The sequence below is a fragment of the Hemicordylus capensis genome, chromosome 5 (genome assembly GCF_027244095.1).
Source record: "Hemicordylus capensis ecotype Gifberg chromosome 5, rHemCap1.1.pri, whole genome shotgun sequence".
Lineage (NCBI taxonomy): Eukaryota > Metazoa > Chordata > Lepidosauria > Squamata > Cordylidae > Hemicordylus > Hemicordylus capensis.
This window is the reverse complement of record NC_069661.1, coordinates 46,290,939-46,315,929: the sequence shown is the minus strand read 5'-3', so window position 1 is coordinate 46,315,929 and position 24,991 is coordinate 46,290,939. Positions and strand designations below refer to the sequence as shown.

General features: G+C 40.7%; 1 protein-coding gene across 8 annotated transcripts in view; it reads right to left on the bottom strand.

Annotated features, from left to right (window-relative positions):
* The window catches only part of SPATA5 (spermatogenesis associated 5), a 266,668-nt gene that overhangs the window by 216,668 nt on the left and 25,009 nt on the right, over nucleotides 1-24,991 (bottom strand). For all 8 annotated transcript variants that reach the window (XR_008307816.1, XM_053252087.1, XM_053252088.1 and 5 more), the window contains one exon: nucleotides 972-1,126. Coding sequence is in view for 7 of the 8 variants with exons in the window: in XM_053252087.1 (XP_053108062.1) it covers nucleotides 972-1,126 (155 nt within the window). In the remaining variant the exon portion in view is untranslated. The remainder of the gene's footprint in view (nucleotides 1-971; nucleotides 1,127-24,991) is intronic.

Sequence of the window (24,991 nt, the reverse complement as noted above, 5' to 3'; positions counted from 1 at the left end):
AGCAGGGGAGAGGGCACACCTTCGTCTCTTCCCTGTGGGCTTCCCAGAGGCATCTGGTGGGCCACTGTGTCAAACAGGATGGTGGTCTAGAAGGGCTGATGCAGCCAGGCTGTAGTTATAAGGGGAAATCAGCAGTTGCTGCCACAGCTAATCAGCCTGGATAATCCTGGTGTGAAATGGCATTGTAAAGCAGCACCACAGCCTGTACCCTCCTCCTCTATAGTCACAGCAGGAACAGATCTAGTGGAGGGGGAAATAGCTTGAAAATAGCCAACTTCCCTTATCCAAAAAATATTATACCCTCAGTCACTACTAAAAGCACGTCTTATTTAATTAAAGCAACAGGAGAAACTTATTTATTTCACCTTTGCACTCAACTGAACACACAAGGCAGCTTACAACGTGATTAGAAGCATTATAAAATACTAATATCATAAATACAATAAAAACAAGCACAGATTAAAACAGAGGGCAATAAAACTAGCAGCAGCCACAGACAAAAAGTGATATGCCCTACACTCCAAACCGCTGCTGAAACACAAAAAGGAAATCATGCTTGCTTTGCTTGGCCGTGAAAACCCAATCGGGGGGAGGGGGCAAAATGAGCCTCCCATGGGAGGTTCTTGTACAGCTTGCGTGTTGCCACAGAGGCCTCACTCACGTCCTCACCAACGACAGTATGATGTTGGTGAAATGCAAAGAAAGGAGACTGTGGCAGATTCACATGAGAGAAGGTAACGTGGTCCTCTTGGAAGGCATGCAAGTAAGGCACTGCATATTTTGGGCAGGTGGTGAGTTAGGGTTTGGGCACAGTTGAAGCATTTCTAGACAAACCACTCCATATCAGGTGAGAGAAAGGGGTCCGATAAGATATTGTTTCCTCAGCACCCAAGTGCATCCTTCTTGACCAGCAAGCATGTGGTTTTCCTAGTGCTATAATTATTTTACAATATCTTAGAAGGAAAACTTACTTTTGGTACATCAATAGCCACCTCCCTCATGGCACTGGGCCTAACATCATTCATAGCTTGTAAGAAATCACTACGAGTGATAATCACAGATCCAGACAAAGCATCATCTAAGAGGTTAGTGTTCTCCCCCAGTACTCTCCGCATAGCATACAAACCTGCAGAAAGCATTAAAAGAAAACACCATTAGGCAGGTGCCCTCCTAAATATCATAATATATACTAGATAGACAACACACCCCACTTCACCACAGAGAAAGTTACCTTCATCTGAGATACCATTAAAGGGAAGAGGCATCACAATTCTATTTTGTTAAAATATTGTATTGTATTTTAAAATTAACTCTCAACTCTCAACAAAAGACCTTTATTGTGCAAAAAGAAATTAAAGATGGTATAATAAAATAAAATACATTTCCGTGTAACACACCATCATCAGTTAAAAACAAACAGACGCGCACAGATAAAAATCCTCCTCCATTCCCCAGCTATTAAAATCCATAGACCTGATAACAGGTCAAGGACCTGCGGGGGTGGGGGGGGAGGGAATCACCTGATTTTTCTCAAAGCCTAATGAACCTAATAGCATCAGCCAGTGTCTCCCGAGTGCCTCTATATTTATTTGTCTATCATGTTTTTATACTGCCTGATATGTACATCTCTAGGCCATGTACAAAATTTAAAACAATATTTAAAAATCAGCACAGATTAAAATATACAAAACAATTAAACAGTAGGATAAAACAATTATTAAAACAAATTATTAAAATTAATTCTGATTAAAAGCCTGTGAGAACAGGTGAGTATAAATAATGCTTCCTTTATTTTCCTTTTTTGTAAATTCCTTTCAATCCCCAAAATAGATATTTTAGTAGGCACTATTTTGCCTTTGTGCTTTTTTCTCATATTATATTATTATTTTTTCTTGTTTACACAGTCAGACAGGTGTTATTGACTGGTTTGTTTTATGCAGACATCGAGTCCTTCCCAAGGACCTGGGATGGCTGAATTTTATTGTCAGTTGTTATAGATATCGTCGCAGAATATAGGCTGTTCCCAGTAAAGCTGCTTTTTGTAATTGGCTGATGGTGATTTCTGTGGCCCCTATGGTGTTGAGGTGCTCTTCAAGGTCTTTTGGGACTGCACCCAGGGCGCCAATTACCACTGGGATTATTTGGGTCTTTTTCTGCCACAGCCTTTCAATTTCCATTTGTAGATCTTTGTATTTGGTGATTTTTTCTATTTCCTTTTCTTCTATTCTGCTATCCCCTGGTATTGCTATGTCAATTATTTTCACTTGTTTTTCTTTCTTCTCGACTACAGTGATATCTGGTGTATTGTGTGGCAGATGTTTGTCTGTTTGTAGTCGGAAGTCCCATAATATTTTTACATCTTCATTTTCTACCACTTTTTCAATTTTATGGTCCCACCAATTTTTGGCTACAGGTAGCTTGTATTTTTGCATATGTTCCAGTGTATCATCCCTGCTACCTTGTCATGCCTTTGTTTGTAGTCAGTCTGTGCGATCTTTTTACAACAGCTGATTAGGTGGTCCACTGTTTCATCTGCTTCTTTACAAAGGCGGCACTTGCTGTTTGTTGTTGACTTTTCGACTTTTGCTCTTATTGCATTTGTTCTTAGTGCCTGTTCTTGTGCAGCCAGTATTAAACCCTCTGTTTCTTTCTTCAAGTTGCCATTCTTAAGCCATTGCCAGGTCTTGGTGATGTCTGATTTTCCACTTATATTGTGCAAATATTGACCATGCAGGGGCTTATTTCTCCATTTTTCTGCTCGGTTCTTGACTTGTTCTTTCTTGTAGGCCTGCTTTCTTTCATTGGTGTTGAATAGTTTCTCGTTATTGACCATTTGAAGTGCATCTTCTTCACTGTCCTTGATATATTCTTCAAGGCCTCTTTTCTCCTCCTCTACTGTTTGATGGACTTGCAGCATTCCTCTTCCACCTGAGCTGCGAGGGAGGTATAGCCTATCTTCTATTTTTTATTTTTATTATTATTATTATTATCATTATCATCATCATCATCATCATCATCATCATCAATTCAATTTCTATACTGCCCTTCCAAAAATGGCTCAGGGCAGTTTACACAGAGAAATAAATAAATAAAATGGATCCCTGTCCCCAAAGGGCTCACATTCTAAAACGAAACATAAGACAGACACCAGCAACAGTCACTGGAAGTACTGTGCTGGGGGTGGATAGGGCCAGCTACTCTCCCCCTGCTAAATAAAGAGAATCACCATGTTACAAGGTGCCTCTTTGCCAAGTTAGCAGGGGTTGCCAAGTTAGCAGGGGCTGCTATATGCATTGACCAAGGTTTTGTTCTCTGTGTGCAAAGCCTCATATCTGCTAGATGTTCATTATATCTATCTTTCAGTGGCCTACCAGATTGTCCAATATATAATGGAGTACAAACTAAACATTGAATTTTATATATTGCATCTTTCTTCCCACAATTTCCTTTCCCCTGTTCACAAATCTCATAATCTTGTACATAACATCTCCTATCATACAACCTGGAGTTAACTAACAATTGTTTCAGTGTCATTGATGCTGTGTCAACTACACTTTAATTCCTTGTCTTTCCAAGATTATCTGGGTTTGCCATGTAAATCTGTCAGTGATGAATGGTATTTTAATGGTAATGATAATGGTATTTTGCCAGCATGGTGTAGTGGTTAGCGTGCTGGACTAGGACCGGGGAGACCCAAGTTCAAATCTCCATTCAGCCATGATACTTGCTGAGTGACTCTGGGCCAGTCACTTCTCTCTCAGCCTAACCTAACTCACAGGGTTGTTGTGAGGAGAAATTTAAGTATGTAGTACATCGCTCTGGGCTCCTTGGAGGAAGAGCGGGATATAAACTGTAAAAATAAAATAAAATAAATAAATAAATACTGGCAAACCCTTAATGAATCTAGCTCTTCTCCAACTCCTTGAAACAGGCAATTCATACCTAGTCTTCCTAATTAGATTTTCTGCATTCTCTCTGTATTCCTTTTGATGTTCAACTGTAGAGACATCCTCTGCCCTCTTAATCAAATTTCCTATGGTTTGTATTTTCATTATTTTGGGATGTGCTGACTGATTCTTTAATAAAATGTCCTTTTTGGCTAATTTTCTGTACCATTTAGCCTCTAAATAATTATTTCTTAATTCCCTTCCTCCGCCATATCTTTTTGCGCAATAAAGGTCTTTTGTTGAGAGTTATTATTATTATTATTATTTACATTTTATATCCCGCTCTTCCTCCAAGGAGCCCAGAGCGGTGCACTACATACTTAAGTTCCTCCTCACAACAACCCTGTGAAGTAGGTTAGGCTGAGAGAGAAGTGACTGGCCCAGAGTCACCCAGCAAGTCTCATGGCTGCATGGACATGGATGAATGGGGATTTGAACTCGGGTCTCCCCGGTCCTAGTCCAGCACTCTAGCCACTATACCACGCTGGCTCTAATGTACACTGCATTGCCAACATATCAATTTTTAAAATTAATATAATCTCCAAGAAGTGACATTAAAAATGTATCCCTCCTCTATAAGAAAAATATTAAAGGTTGGAACAGTTAGTATCAATGGCATTTTTAAAATGCTGAAGAAGTAATCACTGTAACAAAGCAAAATTTAAATGGTTCAGTCTGCAGGTTTACTATTTTAAGTTTAAAAGATATAGAATAATATGCAAACCAATCATTTTATGTTTTCAAATGGAACTAAGAAAAGACAACTCCTGTGTATCTCAGTCAGTGCAAGGTAGACTATTTTTGAGGCCTGTCTAAACTGAAGTCATAAGAGTTCTCTCATTTTCATGGTTAGTGTCAATTTTGTATCTGGTTTCATGTGACATTTTCTGTTTGTACTATCATAACTCCTGCCTAAGTTTAACCCTGAAATTCAACTGCTCAGAAACTTTGGGTTGTTACTAATTAAAGACTTTTTTAAAAAGTTGATATGATTTTTTAAAAACCCAATTAAATGCCCCACTTTTACTCATTTAAGCATATACTGTACATATCTGCATATTACAAAGTCTTAATGAAGGCTCTTTCTGAAGAATCCTGAAAGGAAATGTTTCTTTGAAATGTATCAGAACTTACAATTTAACAATCAACAACTATCAGTTATTGCTAAAACAAAACTAATTTTCTTTTTATTAAATTCAGAAATATGAAAAATATTCCCTTTTATAGTAGCATACCATAATCAACATGACAAAAAGATTCAACACCCATCATTACTGTGGAAGGTTTAAGTTTAAGACACATATCAAAAAGACAGTTCGCTTCTGTTGACTGATATTATGATTCTCACTGACAAACACAGAACACTCAATCTGGGCAACAAGAAATGGATGATCAAATATTTGCAAAGAAATTTGACAAAATTCAGGATATTCTCCTATAACTATGTATAATGTGAGAAGTGAAATGATATATCCCAGAGTATTAGCTCATCTGATATGCCTCCATCAGCTACCAATTATATCTCACAAACACCCACATCCAATATTCAGAGCAGAATATAATGATCAAGTTTGCAGTATCTGAGGGCTATATCCTATTTGTCTAAGCCTCTTTTAAAACTATCCAAGCTAGTGGCCATCACCACCACCACATCCCATGGCAGAGAATTCCATAGATTAATTGTATGCTGAGTGAGAAAATGCTTCCTTTTGTCGGTCTTAAATTTCACAACCTTCAGGATAATGGGATGGCCCCTGGTTCTAGTGTTGTGTGAGAGGGAGCCCACTTTCTCTTCTCCATGCATAATTTTATATGCCTCGATTATGTCTCCCTGTAGTCGCCTCTTTTCCAAACTAAAGAGCCCCAGATGCTGTGGCTTTGCCTCATACGGACGGTGCTCCAGGCCCCTGATCATCTTGGTTGTGTGAAACAGGACACTGGACGAAATAGGCCTTGGGCTCTTCCAGCAGGGCTTATCTTATGTTCTTATAAGCTGGTCAAGGACCATAATCAATTTGATTTGATTCTTATGTTCATGTTTTAGTGAATATTTATCAACCTGGAATGCATATTGGGAGCTACAAAACAACCAACTCTGCTTAGTATCCAAGTGCTTTCAAGCATTTTAATAGAAAAAACAGTTCTTCAAATTAAATTTATAACACAGCATACAAAGAATTAGAGCTTACCTCATATTCAGAGCCACCTACACCTCCAACCAATTGCACACAGATAATATTTAGCAACAACAAACAGTTATTTAGCAACAATAAAGAAACAATTATTGTCCTACTAAGTGTCAGGACAACACCAATGGGAGCTTATTTCCAGGGTGAAAGCAGTCATCTGAGGCTCCTTTGAATTGGGACCGTGGCAGCAGGATAGGGCTAATGCCACCTCTGCACTCATGCCTACTGTGACTCCAATGTAGCTGTTATGAACTGAAGAACGAAGTTGGTCAGGTCCAACAATATTTTCAATACCACATGTAGTTTGGCCCTAAACGTTCAGACTTGTTAAGGAAACCACTGTGTTCTGAATTTTTCTCAAGAGAATTTAAGAGTTCATCTATTTGCTTAGATTATTTTACTAATTATTTTGTGGATTAGTTCACTGAACAAGAGAAGTTGTATCTCTTAGTCAAATATACATTTCTTGTTCCCAATTCAAAACAGATTTTTTTTGGGTAAGAATTAATCTGCACACTTTCCTTTCACTACAACCTTAATTGATAAATACCATGCTCACAATTTAGCCCACTTCACTTTAAACATTCACACATCCGCCACATTGAATTAGGATGGATGATATTATCACAAACTACACCGTTGAGCCATCCCTGTGTGTCCCTACAGCTGCAGCAAATTTGATTCAAATCGGTTAGGCAGTTCACAAGTTAGCCCACTTGTATCTCAAACATTCATGTGTCCACCATCTTGCATTGGTGTGGATGACATCATTACAAACTATGCCATTGAAGCGTTCCAATATATCCCTACAACTGTACCCAATTTGGTTCACATTGGTCCAGGCATTGCAAAGTTGACGGACGGACGGACACACAAAAACAATGCCAGGTGACCTCATAAGCTTACTCTTCTTAAGGAAAGTAGGCTAAAAAGCTTTCTTTACCAAAAGCTTTGATACGGAGAGAAGAAACATAAAAGGTTGTGTCCCATTTTCCATTACACAGGTATGGAAAGGAATTTCAAGAGGGAATTCCTCTCAATCTGTAGTTCTGCAAACAGAAAAGTATTTGGAAATAACAGAGTTCATATGAAGCACTGGCACTGCAAGGGCCCAGCAGAGCACTTTCTTCAATATTGTCATAGTATTGTAGGCTAGCAACAAAGCAGTTACAATCTGAAACAAGGATAAAAGGGGTTAGAGTTATCCAAACAAAGCCGGAATTCATTAAGGTACAAGCGTGCACATGCCATTATACAGGTCAACCTTTAATTGAAACAATATTTCACAATAAAACAGTAATGAAAGACAGACTGAAAACAAGACCTTGATTCTTCCTGTTTCCTCTTGTTAGCATAATCATTTGTTCCTGCCCTTCCCACTGACCCCCGACCTTAAAAATTGGTTGCATTATGACCAGGAAGGGATAAAGTCAGTACCTTGCCAGGATGAGAGATATATATCCCTCTTTAAAGCACGCTTAACTGAAAAGCAAAGCAAAACTTTCACCCATTCACACTATCGGAGGAACTTTTACACATATACATATCTATTAAGATCAGCCTAACCAGGCTTCTAATTTGTAGTATAGCACAAATCCTTAATCTGAAACCGAAATTCACATTTTGTTTGAACTGCATTGAAGAAAAAAGCAAACATCTGGTCAAGACAAATTAGCTTTTTAAAATAGACCTTGCTGAGCATGTTGTGGATTGGATGCTGTCTTTATCCTGTATTGTTAGTTGGCTTTGAGACATACTTATGTATCAGATGGCACCTATTTCCGGGGGCTTAGTGAACAATCGTGTTCTCTTACCACCGACTAATTATTTGACCTCTCTTGCAAGTCTTATTAAAACAAATAATCATTAGTCATTTATGAACCAAGAGCCTAAACAAAAAGATCTGGAGTATTTGTTAGCTCTCTTATGAAGTTCAGGCAGTCCTTTGTGCAAGAGTAAATCACTACCAGTTGCAATGTTTTACTGACTTTAACCACATTAGTTAGTTAGTTATTCGATTTCTATACCGCCCTTCCAAAAATGGCTCAGGGCAGTTTACACAGAGAAATAATAAATAAAAATAAGATGGAACCATGTCCCCAAAGGGCTCACAATCTAAAAGAAACATAAGACAGACACCAGCAACAGTCACTGGAAGTCCCTATATAAACTTGTTATTGGCCCAACAACAGTGAGTAGCTTTTTAAAAGATACACATGTAGAGGATTTCTTTGTTTCAAGCTTTAGCCCTAAAGCAAGAGCACAGGAATAAGTTCCCACAAAAGGTACATATGGACTTGGGAAACTGCCTTATACCAAGTCAGACCATTGGTCGATCTAGCTTGGTTTTGTCCACACTGCCTGGCAGTAGTTCTCCAAAGCCTGGGAAGGTTTTCCCAGCTCTCCTATTGGAGATGCCAGGGACTGAACCTTCTCCATACAAGGCATGTGCTCTACCACTGGGTTACAGTCACCTCTCCAGAACAGATATGGTATAAGATCCTAGGATATGGTCCAAGGACATGTGATATGGCCATCCTGCTGAAACCAAAGAGGTCTAGATCTGAGTCAGTGCTTGGATGTGTAGAAAACTCCTAGGAACCCCACGTAAGCTGCTTTCAGTTTTACTCCAAGAAGTGGAATGTTCATATAATAAATAAAACAAGCCGACCCCACACAGAGCATCTGTGCGCTCTTTGGGGCCGGCTACCTCCTTCTCTCCACCCCCCATCTCCGGTGGGGCCGAGTGCGGCCGCCGTGGCCGCCGCCGCCGCCGCCAGCAGGCCGAGTGCCGCCTTAACATCCACAGCTGGGCCAGGCGTTAATTCTCCTGGGTGCGCCAGCCAATCAGGCGCCCCCGCAGCCCAGCCAATCAGCTGGGCTGCCGGGACGCATTTTTCCCTGGCACACCCAGGAGAATTATATATATATAGATATGAGATCCCTTTACCATCACAGTTTCTCTGATTACACAATGGAGATTCTATGACTGCCATCACCTACAATGCAGACATATGGTTCAAAATGCAGCTGTTTGATTGGTCTACAGGATGTCTCAGAGAGATCATATTATGCCTGTTTTACAGCAATTGCATTGGCTACCAATAGGTTTCTGGGCAAAATACAAGATGCTGGTGATTACCTTTAAAGCTCTAAACAGGTTATCTAGAAGAGTGCCGCCTTCTGCATGATCTCCACTGCACATTGAAATCAAGAGAGGTCCGTCTCTCTATAGACATTTGTGGTTTAACACATCTTTGCCAGCCTTCAAAAGAACCCTTTAGACACACTTTTCCAGCCAGGCTTTTAGTAATCTCTGAATATTTTAAATTGCTGTTTTTACTGGTTTGTTTTTCTTGTATTTTTGTGAACCGCCTAGAGCCTTTGAAGTCAGGCAGTATATACATTAAATAAATGAAATATGAGAAACATTACAGGAAATCTGCTTTCACTACTGACCTCCCTTGATAGACTGGAGCATGCACGTGTCACCAAGTGAAAAACACTGGGCCAATCTGGACTATACCATTGACTGACTGACCTACTCATTGCATGAGGAGGGGAGCGTGCACTTTCCCCTTCCTGCTCATCACCACATAATCTGAACTACCCCTAATCACATAGTTAAAATACTAATCTAAATGTAATATTTTAATCACATGATTATGAGCTGGTTGGGCTAGAAATGTACACGAATTGATTTTTTAAATTTGATTTGTGCCCAAATCGAATCACCCCTGATTTGTTTTGTGTCCGAATCTATCTGCTCGAATCATCCCAGATTCAATTTGGATTTGATTTGATTCAAATTCAGACCACTTATAAAAGGTCCTAGGGGCACCAAATGTGGGTAGGTCCCCATGGGTGCTGCCTACCACCCCAATTTCAAGGGAGTGGGGCATTCCATTGATTTTTAATGATTTTTTAAAAACTATTTTGTATATTTCCACCATAGGAAATAATGGAGATTTGAGTTCACCCTATCCCAACCCTAACATGGATCCCCAGCTTTTTAATTATTTTTTAAATAAGCTAAGCTCTAGCTCTTGTAAAAGTGGAGTTATGGAATAAAATGTGCAGCCCCTATTTTTCAAATGTTTGGTTTCTTTGGTGTATAATAACTTTTCCTCATACTGAATCCCTATGAGGATTCACTGCACACATTCATTTCTTCTGCCCATTCTGACTGTAATTGGGCAGTGCCAATTGTCAACTGCTATGTGCCAACTACACTCCCTGCCACCTGCATGGCAGTGGGGTACTCAGTCTATTTTTTTTAGGAATACTGAAGTGTTTAGATTCTTTGGTGTCTAATAACTTTTCCTCATAATCAATCTGTAGGAGGATTAATTATACACCTTCATTTCTTCTGTTCATTTTGACTGTCATTGGACAGTGCCAACTGTCAACTGCCATGTTTCAACTACATACACATACAGAGTTTATTATTTAGGAATGTTTGAAGTGTTTAGATTCTTTGGTGTCTTCATTACACACCTTCATTTCTTCTGTTCATTTTGATGGCATCCCATGTGTCAACTACCACCCCCGCCCCAACCTGCAAGCCACTGGGTACTCAGTTTATATTTTAGGATTTTTTGAGGTATTTAGACTCTTTGGTGTGTAATTAATCCTCATAGGGACTCACTGAGGAAGAGTTATTATACACCAAAGAATCCAAACCAAGCACTTGAAAAATAGTGAGCACACATTTTGCTCCCTAACACCACTTCTACAAGGACTAGTGCTTAGCTGGGAATCTGGGAAAATTAATAGGAGGAATCCAAATCTTGAAGCGATTTGAATTGAATTTGGCATGATTCAATCTAGCCAATGGACCACAAAGGCAATTTGTTTTGTCTCCAAACTGCCTGAATCAGCTGGATTTGGATACAAATCGATTTGTACACAAATCGATTTGCACATCTCTAGTCTGGGCTTTCTGTCACCCCATGTGGGGATGGAACAGCATGCTGGATGGGCAGGAAGAAGTGTGCACACACCTTCTTGTGAGATGGAAAGTAAATGGGTCAATTACTGAATTTCTCAGTGCAGTAAGAATACACATTGTATATTATTTAAGGTGTATAATTAACTGCCTTGGGGGTTATTTATTTAATTATTATTTAAGGAGTATAATTAACCGCCTTGGGGCTATATTTTAACGAAAGGCGGTATAAAAATGCAAAAATAAATAATAAATAAATAAATAAATTATCTTAGATAAAGAAAAAGAAGCTTCAAGGCATATATCGACACTTAAAATTCAGTTTATTTTGGTGGCACTTAGGTGTACCCAACTTGCTCTAGGTCATAATCTGAGAGTTTATGATCTTCCAATTTTAACAGACTGATAGACAAAAAAACTATCCCTAATTGCACATTATGTTCAACCCATGTACAATCTGTGCAGTTATCACACATTACATACAATACAGATACAGTTGTATACTTTCTATCTGCATTTGAGAGGGGCCTATATCTAGCTTCACTTTTAAAATAAGTGCATGTGTGGATATTCACACAAATACATGTACATGCATACACTCACAATATAATAAGCCTCTTCACACAATAATTTAAACCTGTTTCTAACCCTCAATCTTAACCCAAGTTAGTGAAGAGTACGAGCCGTGCCACATCAGGTTGTTGATTGTTTGTCTGTTTTTCCCTGTTTATGCAAATCCAGGCCACTATGTTTGTCATAGAGTGCTGCAACTTGAGGGGCAGTGAACTGTGAATGTGCTGCTCTGCACAACACAATCTATGATCGCTCAAAATGATTGCTTATGGCCAGAGAGCAACTGAGATGCAGAGGTTTCCCCTGCTGCTGGCAGTGTGGTGCACTGTGGGATGTCTCTCCTGATACCCAGAAGACCTTCCCTCATCCCAGTTCTCGGCAGCTGCAATCTTTTGGGAGCTCTAGTCATCTGTGAGGATCAGGATTAGGGCTCTTCCCTACCCCCCAAACCACCATCAGATGATTGTGTGCAAGATCCCGATGTCTGAACAAGGATTCTACCTTTACCTGGAAAGCCCAGTTTCAAGCTTTGTGATCATTACTAGACTCAGACATTATTTTCAGCATGAGGAAGAGGTGCGTGTTGTCTTCTGAATTCAGCTATGAAACCAAATAAAAGATTTTTCCTGTTCATACAAGTATAACCACCTTAGGTCCTTTGCAACCTGTACACTACAATCCAGTCGGTGAAACTGCTACACAGAGGCACATGTAATTTACAGACCTTCATGAATAATCTAGTATTTGCTGAAACATGCCTATAGGCCAGAACAGATGTTATGGCAAGGCACAGAAAGGGAAGGCAAATTAATTTCATTTCCAAGAGTTTCAATTACATAGCTTTCCCCCACTCCCCCATGAAGACAACTGTATGCACTCGCTTTATTGCTGAGGCAGTGTGTCAGGGAGATTTATTATTTTCAAGTCTAAAACTATTCACAGCAGAAAATAACTGGAGTGGGAGTAAAAAGCAACAATGCATAGCAACAATTCACTAACAAAATTCTTGTTCTTTATCAGAAGACATGCAAATAAAAATAATGCCCAAGCTGAGAAAGAATATAAAAGAGTGTCACCTTCCCATTTAAACCTGTAATTTTGATGGGAAATATTAATCCTACTCCACCATTGGTTTTCTATAGGAAACCCAAGCAATATAGCCACAACATTTACAAACACTATTTTAAAAAATTACATACACAACTCTTCTAAGGTATGAACAGTGTTGAACACCCAATGCCACCATTCTTTTGGGGTTGGCAACGTTGCAGGATTGGCCTGGAGTCTCCAGGAATCAACATCAATCTCCAGGTGACTACTGGAGGCCGAAGAGTGTAGTGGGTTGATACTGTGAACATGTTGGGGGGTGGGGGGAGTCTTCAGGAATAGCTTCCAGCAGAGCTGGCAACCATCTCTCATGCTGAAAAAAATGTTACGCTAGATAAAATGCATGACAAGAAGTATTTCCCTTTTGTGACTGGAGCAATTTGGGTCAGTTTGGCAGATTTACATGGAGATCTTTTTTACACGACCCTGCCCACTATTTTGACTGGACTACTCGGTTTATGCTGCAATGGATGTTACCCAATTTTGACACTCGTCTCCCCCAACCCGGTCCATGTTTCCTTGTATTTGACCAGGAAAAAAGTAGTCACTGCCAAGTGAAATCTCCATTTTTGTATTGCCGTAGTTAAAGGCAGCTGGTTTGACAGGGAACTTGAAATGTTCTGGATGGAGGAAGACTCCTTAAGAGAAACGCAGAGACTAGAACTAGGTGTTATAGCAAACCTACAGCTGCCACCAGGGTTGCCTTTAGAGATCCCTGGCAGGGTGCGGGGCCCCAGGCAAATCAGCCAGTTTGGGGGCCCCTTCCAATTAATTCTAATGGGGGTTAAAAGAGCAGGGCCCGGGGCAGTCACTCTGCTTGCCATGCTCTAAGGACAGCCCTGACTGCCACTAAAAACAGAAGCCCTGCATCTCAATTCCCCCTGGTAACTGCAGTGATTTCAAAGAAGAAAAACAATGCAAGCATCAAAATGCCATTGTACTACAGGTTTTCCAGCCCTTTAAGTTACAATCAGGTGGAATGAGACTAAGAGCATTATGGGAAGTGGGACGGGGAGACATGCTATATGATGCATATATCATGCTGTTTGTTCTACTAGAAGTTACCAGAAAATGAAGGGAAAGTAAACACAGGACCATTGAAATCAGCAATCACACATTTGCCAAAACACTCAATTTCAGAGCAATTTGTTCTTAAGTTTCTAATACCGCTCATTACCAATATGCTGGACACTATGATAGATGCTCATTTCCAGGCAAGAATCAACAAATGATATTCTTCAAAGCATCAGTATTTTTGCAAAATCTGCTACGGAACTTATCAGAGAAAACCAACAAAAAGAAAGAGGTCATTTCTTACAGGTGGATCACAAGGATCTTTATTGTTGTTAATCCTAAGACAAAGTTTCCCAATCAATGTACTGCTGCACACTAGTGTGCCATGGGACACCAGCCATTGTACCATGCTGACATGCTCCAAGTCATCTCCAAAAGCAGGGAGTTTAAACCCTCCACTTTTGGAGAGGACTCGTTCCCTTAGGGCTATTTGTGCCTAGCAGGAGGAGGAAAGAAGCATAACGAAACACATAAATAAAAGTGTATGGCAGCTTTGCTACTGCCACAGCAGGAAAGTGTGCCTGTTGGGGGAAAGACTTGTGTTCCCCAATTCTTTTGTTGTTAATGCAAGTGTGTTTCAGGATGCAAAAGGTTGGGAAACACTGACCTATGACAAGTAAACAAAGAAAGCAAACTGGTAGGAAGCACTTTGAAAAGCAAAAAAGCTAACCAAAACATTGACCAAAATTCAAAAGAAATACAGATCTAACACATGATTGGATTAGTGTGGGTCTAATTAAATGCAATGTTTAAAAACCACAGTGCTACAAATTAGTTGCAGATATGAAACTTATAAGAACAGAATGGAAGACAAAATAAAAACAGAACCTGACCATACAAATATATTTGTGTTTTAAGAAATTATCAGTCAGTCTTTGGAGGACAAGTTAGGTTTCTCTCTCTCTCTCTCTCTCTCTCTCCCCTCCCCCTCCGGCGTACCCATCACTAATCGGGTATTATTAGTGCCACTAATGTGGCAGCTCTCTCAAGAGTTCGTAAGTGAGCTGCCGGCAAGGGGAGAGGAAAGCAGGGGTGCCGGCAAACAGGCTTGCAGGTGGAGGAAGCAAACAGCGGCAGCGGGCAGGCGGTAGAAGAACTAGAGGCACAGATGCTCTGCGCCCAGCCCAGCTAGTCTTCAATAAAAATGAAAAGATGCATGAATAGGCCTTTTTCAAAGTACTTAGAACTACTTTTTGCAAAGCAGCAAAAGTTGGATTATTACAGTGCCAGTGGAATGTGTGCTATTTTATTTGCCTCTTTTCAAGATAACAGGTGCCACTATTTATAGAAATTACTTTAAGAGTGGGAAGCCAGGCCAAATAGTTGTATATGTCCTTGCAATAGCTAAGTAGCATCAGTGCAGCCCCAAAGCACCAATGCAGTTAATGATGCTTGAATCCCTAGCACTAAGTTGCTAATGAACCAGCTGTTATGATTGGCCCATTCTCATGACCTCAGTAGTGACACATATTAAAAATACTGGTGAGGCCAAAGGGCTCACCAAGCATGGAGAATGCATCCAAGTGCTAACAGAGGAAAATGGCACCTTTTAAGTGGTGATTCTCTTTATTGAGTAGGGGGAGAGCAACTGGCCCTATCCATCCCCAGCACATCATCCCTCCAGTGGCTGTTGCTAGTGTTAATCTTATGTTTATTTTTTAGATTGTGAGCCCTTTGGGGAGCCATTTTATGTATTTACTTTATTTCTATGTAAACCTGGATAGAGGTGATTGTGTAGAAGCAAGGTAGAAGGAAAACCTGAAGCTTTTCCTCCTACCTTGCTTCTACACAACCAGAAATTGCGAACACACACAGCTCCCAAACCTGGGTAGAACACAGTTTTTGATTGTGTGAATGACCTCAATGTGTGTTATTTTACATAAGATTTCTCAGAATGTTTAAAAAGTTCCTATAAGCATAATGGTTTCAGGTTTGAAAATATAAACTATTACAAATGTATTGGTTTCAGGTTTCAAACATAAACTTATAACTTCCAGCAGTATTGATGTTTTCAGATGTTTTACTCTTAAGATTCCTTCTGTGTGACTTTGCTCTTTTAGAATTAGGGTGACTTGCTTGGTTATTTTGTGTAGTTTCAGACCTGCCTCCCAGCTGCGGACACCCAGGCCTTTCCCTGAACAGAAAGTAGACTTTCCTTTAGAGTGCAGATCTTCCTCTACCTAAAACCCACTCTTCTCCCTTTCTCAGATAGTACCTTCCTTGTTCAGTCTTATATCTTTTCCCCAAAACTTAAATCCCACCCTTTCCCAAACCTCATCACAGACAACCAACCAACAAGTGCTAACTGCTTTGTCTCCGCCTAACAGTTTTCTCCTTCCATTCTAAACAGGGTTTCCTAAGCAGAGGGTCCCACTGATGCAGCCTCTCTGTCATTCAAACTCCTTCAGCCCTTTATCTCCTACACATACTTACACTGCATTACGCTATACACTGTTCTATAGCATTAGCACTGAAAAAACCTATTGCAACTGCAAAACACTGAAAATGCCAGAGCCTGTAAATCATCATATCCAATGCTGCTCTAAGTTTGGTTTTTCTTACTTTTTCTGAGTTGCTCATTCAAAAGGGAACCAGGGGGGTGGGGTATTTCTGGAGATGAGTAAAAGGTCAACACATTCCATCTTGTCTTACATGTTCCCTCAAGCATCAACATCCAGATGTAACTACTTCTACATAAAAGCAATTACTCTGGACCAGTGTTTTTAAAAACACAACCCCCCCAAGCATGTGTTACAGCTTTCATCAACAAAGCCATTCTGCCTTGCATATGGGCACACAAAAGAGTGGTATAGAAGAATGCTACTTGCTAGAAGGAAAAAAGTGTGTGGGAGGGGGTTGTTGTTCATTTCTTTTTAGGAGTCTATTTAAAAGCATTAAATCCCATTACTCAGAACTTTGCCTGTGGAAAAAAATGTGTGAACAATCAAGAGTGTGTAGAAGAAATGTCTAAATTGGAAATTGTATGTTTTACTTGCAGGTGATGTAAGTATCTATGTCCCTTGCAGTCAGCACTGGGATTCTTACAAATCAATGAATAGAAAGATGCAAACTGACAAAATAAGTGGGTAAGTTAAATCTTGCAACACCCACCCCAAACAGCCCCTTGAGAAACAGCTCTGTGAGTTGCAACAATACTTACCTTCAGTGGCATGTAACTTTACAATTCAGTTTGTACCTGTTTACTTTGAAGTTAAGTCCCACAGTTCCATGGGGCTTTGTCTGCATAGGATTGCCGACTTAGGTTTTCATTGTAACTCATTTGCAGTTAAGTTATATCGCAACCACCAACTAGCACAATATATATGAAGCCACCATCACAATTATTTTTTACAGATGCATCCCTTCATACTGGCAACTCATTCATATTTTAAAAAGGCAAGGTTTTAGAGGTTTATGAGAACATACTGGAAAGCAATGGCAAAATGACTGACAAAAATTGCTTATAGTCCTGAAACATCTTTGTATTTAAGTTGTCTCTACTTTTCAAAAATGTCACAAATGTATAATCATACGGAAAAGAGTTACCTGGTTTCTGTTAAGTCGGTGGGTCATACACAAACTAGACCACATCCTCTGTAATAATTAGCATGTTGGAATTGAGAACAGGAAAGAGTTTCTCCATACATTTGAGTCTGTTAGGCAGTTCTCATGTGCAGAGGATAATGCCGGGTCGGTACCACTGAGACTTCAGCTGAACCTTCTGGGGAGGGGTTGGAAATTGCAATTTCTAAAGAACGTTGAGTCCACAAAAACTGACTGGAGGACTTCCTGGTCACTTGTGGCTGGAGGAGGGGGGCATATTGGCTCTCGAGCATCAAGGACACCAAGTCAGTCTTCCAAGTGGGTGTCTGCAGAGTCAGTGGTGGTGTACAGTTTTGTGTTGAAACTGTACCCCAGATCTGTTCGATGTGGCGATGTCAGGTGACATCAGGAGCAACTGAGACAGAAGAATACGATCCTCTCACCGCCCGAATGGTACTTGGAATCTACTTGTCCTTACCATGGTAGATCCAAACTAGAACAGGCTGGCTTACACACAGTTCCCGCAGCCTGGAATGCTCCTGTTGCTTTATCTGGTTAGTTTGTAGGTCAAACGTACATAGGTCAGGCTTCAAAAGGTCCATATGAGATTGTAGGTTGTGACACAGAAACAAACTGGCAGGTGTTTGGTTTGTTGAACTATGTATAGAATTCCTATATGCCAGCAGAGGATTAGCCAGTTTAAGAGCCTGGCTAGTCCTTTGCAGCTCACAAGACATGCTTCAGAGTTTGGACAAAGCAATCTCCCAACCCATTTGTAGCTGGGTGATAAATTGCAGAGTTTGATCCCATTTTGCTTCAGAAAGGTTTGGAATTCTGTAGAAACAAGTTGTAGTCCATTGTCTGTAACCATTTATACAAGCAGTCCAGTTCTAGAAAAAAAGCTCCGGAGAATGTGAACAGTATTTGCAGAAGTTGTGGATGACAAACAAAGCACCTCAGGCCATTTGGAATAGCCGCCCACTATCTCAAAAGAACTGGTACCCAGGAAGGGTCCTGCAAAGTGCAAGTGAATGAGTTCCCATGGGGCCGTGAGCCAATTCCATGGGTGGAGTGACAACCCTGGCATATTCTGAAACCTCTGGCAAGCCAGAGCAGTCTTTAGCTAACTGTTCAATTTGGCCATCTGTGCCTGGCCACCAGACATAACTCCTGGCCAAAGCCCTCATTTTAACCATGCCAAGGTGTCCAACATGTAATTGAAACAGTCAGGGTTGTAATTTTGCAGGAATTATTATTCTATGACTCCACATCAAACAGCCATGGGAAACCGTAATTTAATGCCTTTGGTGAAAAAAGGACTTCAAGCGTACTCGTTCACCTTCCAACCCCTTAATGTAGCATAATAGATTTCCACCAATAAACCATCTCAGCCTGTTTCTCAACACAACACTGATGATGTGATTGGCAAGATGTTCATTGATGTCATATTGAACACTTCCCATAGCAGAGAGCATGTCTTGATAGTCGCTGTCTTCTTCTGCATTCTGCAATGGCAGACGTGACAGGCCATCTGCATTACAATGTTGAGCCGTTCCTTCAAACTTAGCATTATACATATGAGCTCCCAAAAAACACCACCCAACGCTGAATACGGACTGCTGCCATTTCTGGAATACCCTGCATAGGATGGAAAATGGATAGCAGAAGTTTGTGGTCTGTCGCCAAGGTGAACTTCCCACCATAAAGGTAATGTCCAAATTTCTTAACTCCCGATCTATCTGAGCATAGTTGCGCTCTGCTGTACATAATGATCAGGAGGCAAAAGCTATGGTCACTATCAGGCATGACACGGGAGATAACAGCTCCAAGTCCATACACAGAGGCATCGCAAGCCAGATTGATATCCAGTTCAGGATTGTAATGAGTCAACACTTGTTCTGATGTAACAAGTCACTTGGCCTCTTGAAACGCCTGTTCACGTTGTTCAGACCATTGCCAACACCTTCCCTTCTAAAGCAATTGATTAAAGGAGAAAAGTATAGTCACCAGATTAGGCAGAAATTAGCGACTTCATCAAACCAATAAATGATTGGACCTGTGAGACATTCTCTGGATGTGGTGCTCCTAATTCAGCTTTTATTTTGTCAGGTGTTTTGTGTAGTCCTTCTGCATCCATATGTCCACAGTATGCGACTGAGTCTTTGAAGAACTCACATTTATCACGATTTGTGTGCAGTCCATATTCTTCCAGTCTTTTGTGTCAGATTCTTTAGGTGATCTTCATCACTGGACCCTGTCACAAAGATGTCATCATGATGGCACTTACAGCCAGGTATGCCTTGCTGTACTTGATCTATGGCCCTCTCCCACACTGCAGGTGTCACTGCCACTGCAAACACCAGGAGATTGTACTAGAACAGTCCTTTTTCCGTGCTGATCAAGCATTTCCTATGTGCTTCTCGCACTTCCATTTGTGGATAACGGATCTGTGCCAGATCCAGTTTACTAAATTTCTGTCCACCAGCTAATGATAAGAAGATTTATATGACCTACCGGGTGGGCAGGGGGAAGGCTTCCCAAACCTTGCCTTCCCTTCAGATGATCGGATGTTGTTTGATGGGAGTGCGAAGCAAACTCCCACAGGATCAGCCCTGCTTCGTGCAGCACAGATTGATCTGAAGCCAGGACCCATTGTCCCGGCCTCCATGAATCCCACAAAGCACCACATGGCATGCACAATGCACTGTGGGATTCCCCCAAGAGATGGGTGCTCTAGGTGCCCATTTTTGTGTGCAGCTAGGCTGGAAGCAGCCCATGCTCACACACAAGCAGGTAGCCGGCGGGAGGGGAGATAAGGGAGTGCTTGCTCCCTTCGCCTCAGCTAACAGCCAAGCTTAAAAGCTGGGCTAGGCGGTGCTGCGGCTTTTGCTATAGCATTCTTAATGGCAAGTGGAACCTGCCAAGCTTTTAATAATTTTGGCCAGGCTCCCTCCACCATACTGGCCTTAATACTCTTCAGTCAAAAATACCCTGCTTAAAAACCCGAGAAGCAGTAGACAAAAGGGTGTCCAGTTGTGCCTGTGCACCAGTTTATCAGTGCACACTCAGAGAGTCTTGATGGGCTTCCAATCTAACTAGCTTGCCCTTAAACAACTGCATCCAAATAGTGCTGCCCCTGCCACCCGTGCGAACAACATAAATATTTAAATTTCAAGAGTGGCCCATTATACTGAACTGCCACAGAACACACTCCAAGGGGGGTTGTTTTTTGTCCCATGTATGTCTTTAGTTTGATAGCTGCTGAATGCACGTGTACATTGTTGAATTTATTTTCATATTCTGTATGAGGAATAACAGATACAGCCAAGCCAGTGTCTAGTTCCATCCGAAGTACTTTGCCTTCTGTTAGTGGGGTGACAGAAGCAACAGCCTCCATGCTATGACAACTCCTTCCCAGCTAGCATACCCGACAGCACAACCCTATGCCATATGCACAACACATAGTAAACACTGGTCAAAGTTCCAAACTAGATTTGTTCATTAGATGGCCCCTTAAATTGTTTCAGGATTGGGTGCAAATCCTGAAACCAAAAAAAAGAACAAAAAACCCCAAACCAAAAAGCAAGTCTAACAAACCAAACAGAAAGACACAGTCAGGATCCAAGGAGGGTAGTGCACATGCACACACATTCTGGATGCACATCCACTTGCCCCACTTTTCAAAAAGCCAATTTGGGGAAGTGATGTCAGCTGTTCAAAAGGACAAATAGCCCTAGATTTGCCATTTCCCCCAAATACTTTTTGAACTCTGAGGAATTTAAAGAACATCTTGTGGATTGTGGAAGCAGGGAGAAAACACATCTTTATTTATTTAACATATATTTTAAATATGTTTGTTTATTTAACATATCTTACGAAAACAGTAAGTAATAAAGCACACACTGTGTACACAATGAACATGGGTACACAATCCTCTATGGCACAGCCAGTTAGGACAAACTACGGTACTCAAGCCTTACAGATGTAACACACAATTACAATGGTGTCTGGAAAACTCTCAAAGTATCAGGATGATGAAGCTTCTTCACAGTCACTCACTGCAAGATAACCACCATTTAAAACAAAAACATGTACTGTGCCTTTCCTCGTTTCAATGTTTCTCCCATCAGTACAGCACAGTCAATAATAGCTTAAAGATAAGCACCAACATGTTTAGTGCCAGCATCTCCTTTCACTGTAAACAAAATGGCTCTTCAGTTCCTGAAGAAATAAAGTTATATTTACAACCCATCCTGCTCAAAACCTACAAGCAGCCTTAGAAGGATAAGTTTATAATGAAATGCTATATTTGGAAACTTAGGTTGCTAAGCATTTTATAACATTCAGCACTGTTTATTCCATCCACATCCTTGCTGCCTAATTAACATCTAATATGTTAATGTTTTTTAAATCTAGTGGTGGTCTTCGTTTAGTATTATAAACATCTTGTGTAGTAATAAAATGCTTTGTAGATAGCTAATTAGAACAGCAACATGACCCTAGGAGAATACAGAGATGTTACTATTCAGAGCAGCCACTAGAGAGTGACTGACATTCAGACTGACCCTTTGTCTTTTGCACCAGGGTTTTCCATCACACAAGCTGGGGGTAGAAATGGTGATTTGGGGTGATCTCCCCTTCTATCTGCAACCACCTGTGCCTACCAAAATTCTATGCTTGAAGGTTGGGAGACCCTCAGGGACAATGTTCCAAGAGGCAGAGAAGGCTGCAAAGGGAAGGAGAGATTGCCGAAAATTACCCCTCCCCTCTTTTGTGACAGAAAATCCTGGTGCGTTGTCACAGGGTTTTCTGACAACGTGACAACCAGGTTTAATCTGGTTGTCAGCCAAGAAATGCTAGATCAGGTGATATGTCAAATTCCAAAAATACTGTGTTTCTGTTGCTTTTCAGATTAACTTTCAGGCCAAACAAGAAATAGTATAGAAATCCAAAGTTTTTTTCATAGTGCTCAGTAATTACTTAAGGCTTTAAGGCTATTTGGATTCCATCCCACCATCAAAACAACAGTCTCTGGAGCATGCGGGCTTCCCCCAACACCCACCTTCTAAAAAAAACAAGCTTGAGAGCCAGTATTTCATTTAGATAAGGGGTGGGCTTTGAAGAAATCTGTGTTCTATTCACAAGGAGCACAGTCCTAAGACAAGCTTGGTAACTGGATGAAGGACAGGAAACAGAGGGTAGGTATAAACTGGCAGTTCGGTAAATGGAGAGAAGTAAGGAGTGGGGTCCCCTAGGGATCTGTACCTGGACCAGTGCTTTAATTTATTCATTAAATAATCTAGAGGTTAGGGTAAGCAGCAAGGTGGCGAAATTTGCAGATGTCACCAAACTATTTATGGTAGTGAAATCCAAAACAGATTGTGAGGAACTCCAAAAGGATTCTCCAAATTGGAGTGGGAAACAAAATGGCAGCTGTGGTTCAGTGTTAGCAAGTGTAAAGTGATGCATAGGGCCAAAAAACCCCAACTTCACATATACACTGATGGGGACTGAGCTGTCAATAAATGACCAGGAGAGAGATCTTGGGGTCATGGTGGACAGCTTGTGGAAAGTGTTGATGCAGTGTACAGCAGCTGTGAAAAAGGCCAATTCCATACGTGGAATCAATAGGACGGAGATTGAAAATAAAACTGCTAATATTATAATGCAGTTATACAAATCTATGGTGCAACCACACTTTGAGTATTGTGTACAGTTCTGGTTACCATATTTCAAAAAGGATGTTATAGAACTGAAAAAGATGCAGAAGAGGGCAACCAAGATGATCAGGGGCCTAGAGATCCTTCGTTATGAGGCAAGGCTCCACCACCTGGGGCTTTTTAGTTTAGAAAATAGGTGACTAAGGGGTGATGTGATAGAGGTCTATAAAATTATGCATGGTGTGGAGAGAATGGATAGAGAAACATTTTTCTTCCTCTCTCATAACACTAGAACCAGGGGTCATCCCATGAAACTTGAAGGCCAAGAAATTTAGGACTAACAAAATAAAGTACTCTTTCACACAACACATAATTAACCTATGGAATTCTCTGCCACAAAATGTGATGACACTAGCCTGGATGACTTTAAGAAGGGCTTAGATAAATTCATGGAGTATCCATCAAAGGCTACTAATCGGAGGGCTATAGCTCCAGCCTAAGAGGCAAGATGCCTCTAAATACCAGGTGCAGGGGAGCAACAGCCAGAGAGAGTGCATGCTGTCTCCTCTTGCCCGTGGGCTTCTCAGAGGCATCTGGTGGGCCACTGTGTGAAACAGGAGGCTGGACTAGATGGGCTTGGGCTTGACCCAACAGGACTGTTCTTATGTAATTTCAGTTATGCAAATTTGAGCTATTCCTGCTAGGACTGGGCAGAGGGCAGAGGGCGTAATGTAGTGGTTAGAGTGCTGGACTAGGACTGGGGAGACCCAAGTTCAAATCCCCATTCAGCCATGATACTTGCTGGGTGACTCTGAGCCAGTCACTTCTTTCTCAGCCTAACCTACTTCACAGGGTTGTTGCGAGGAGAAACTTAAGTATGTAGTACACCGCTCTGGGCTCCTTGGAGGAAGAGCGGGATATAAATGTAAAAAATAAAATAAAATAAAAAACTGCACAGCAGCAAACTGACACACAGCTTGAATACACTACAGTGGTAGAACATACAACTATCAGTCTGTAGACTATATTTTATGTATTGATTTGATTTGATTTCATCTTGCTGCTATAAGCTATAAGCAGCAAGATGAAAGGGTTAAATGTTTTGTACAGGAAAAAGTGCTAATTGTTTTTTCCACACATTACAGTGATAGATAAAATTCCCTAGAGTTCCTCAGCACAACAGGGCATTGCTCCTTTCCTACAACTCAAGATGCAGATAGAAAAATCTGAACATACATATTGGATTGACTGTATCTTAAAGGAAGGTGGATATTTTCATCTTATGAGAGTTCAAAGCCAAACAAAAGCACCAGGAATTCCACAATAAGTGATCTTAAGAGGTCTTGCCACCTGTCATTCTTAGGACACTGACATTAAGTATTCAACAACCACAGAAGAAGACAATTACATAGCCTGTATATCTGCAAAGAAGAAATTCAGATAGTACGAACAGCAATATAAAATATGAATGTCTCAAAAGAAACACCCTTAAATCTGAAGAGATTCTGGACACATAATCAGAGATTTCTCGGTGCTCTCTCTTTGACCCATTGAAGAATCAAAATGTGTTTATAATGCAGCTCTATAGGTTAAAACTTCTCTTTCACCACTAGATGTCATCCCAGTGTAAAACTTGATGATGAAGTATCACAAATGAAAGTTCACTCTGCCTTGCAATGTAAAGTGTTAGTTGTTTTCAAGTTTTTTTAAGGACCAGTTTGGACAATACTCAAACCCACTACATGTAATTGTTGTCTGCTTTTATTTGTTAACCACCTTAAAAATTTTGTAGTAGGAGGAATACAAAAGTAATGCATAAGGATGTGAACACACTGTGAGCATACACATCCATCCCACCACTCCCCCCCAATATGCAAGGACACTTCTCCCTAATCCAGCCCCACCCCACCATGCAGTTAGAGAAAGGGGGATGAAAGGCATGCATGCTCA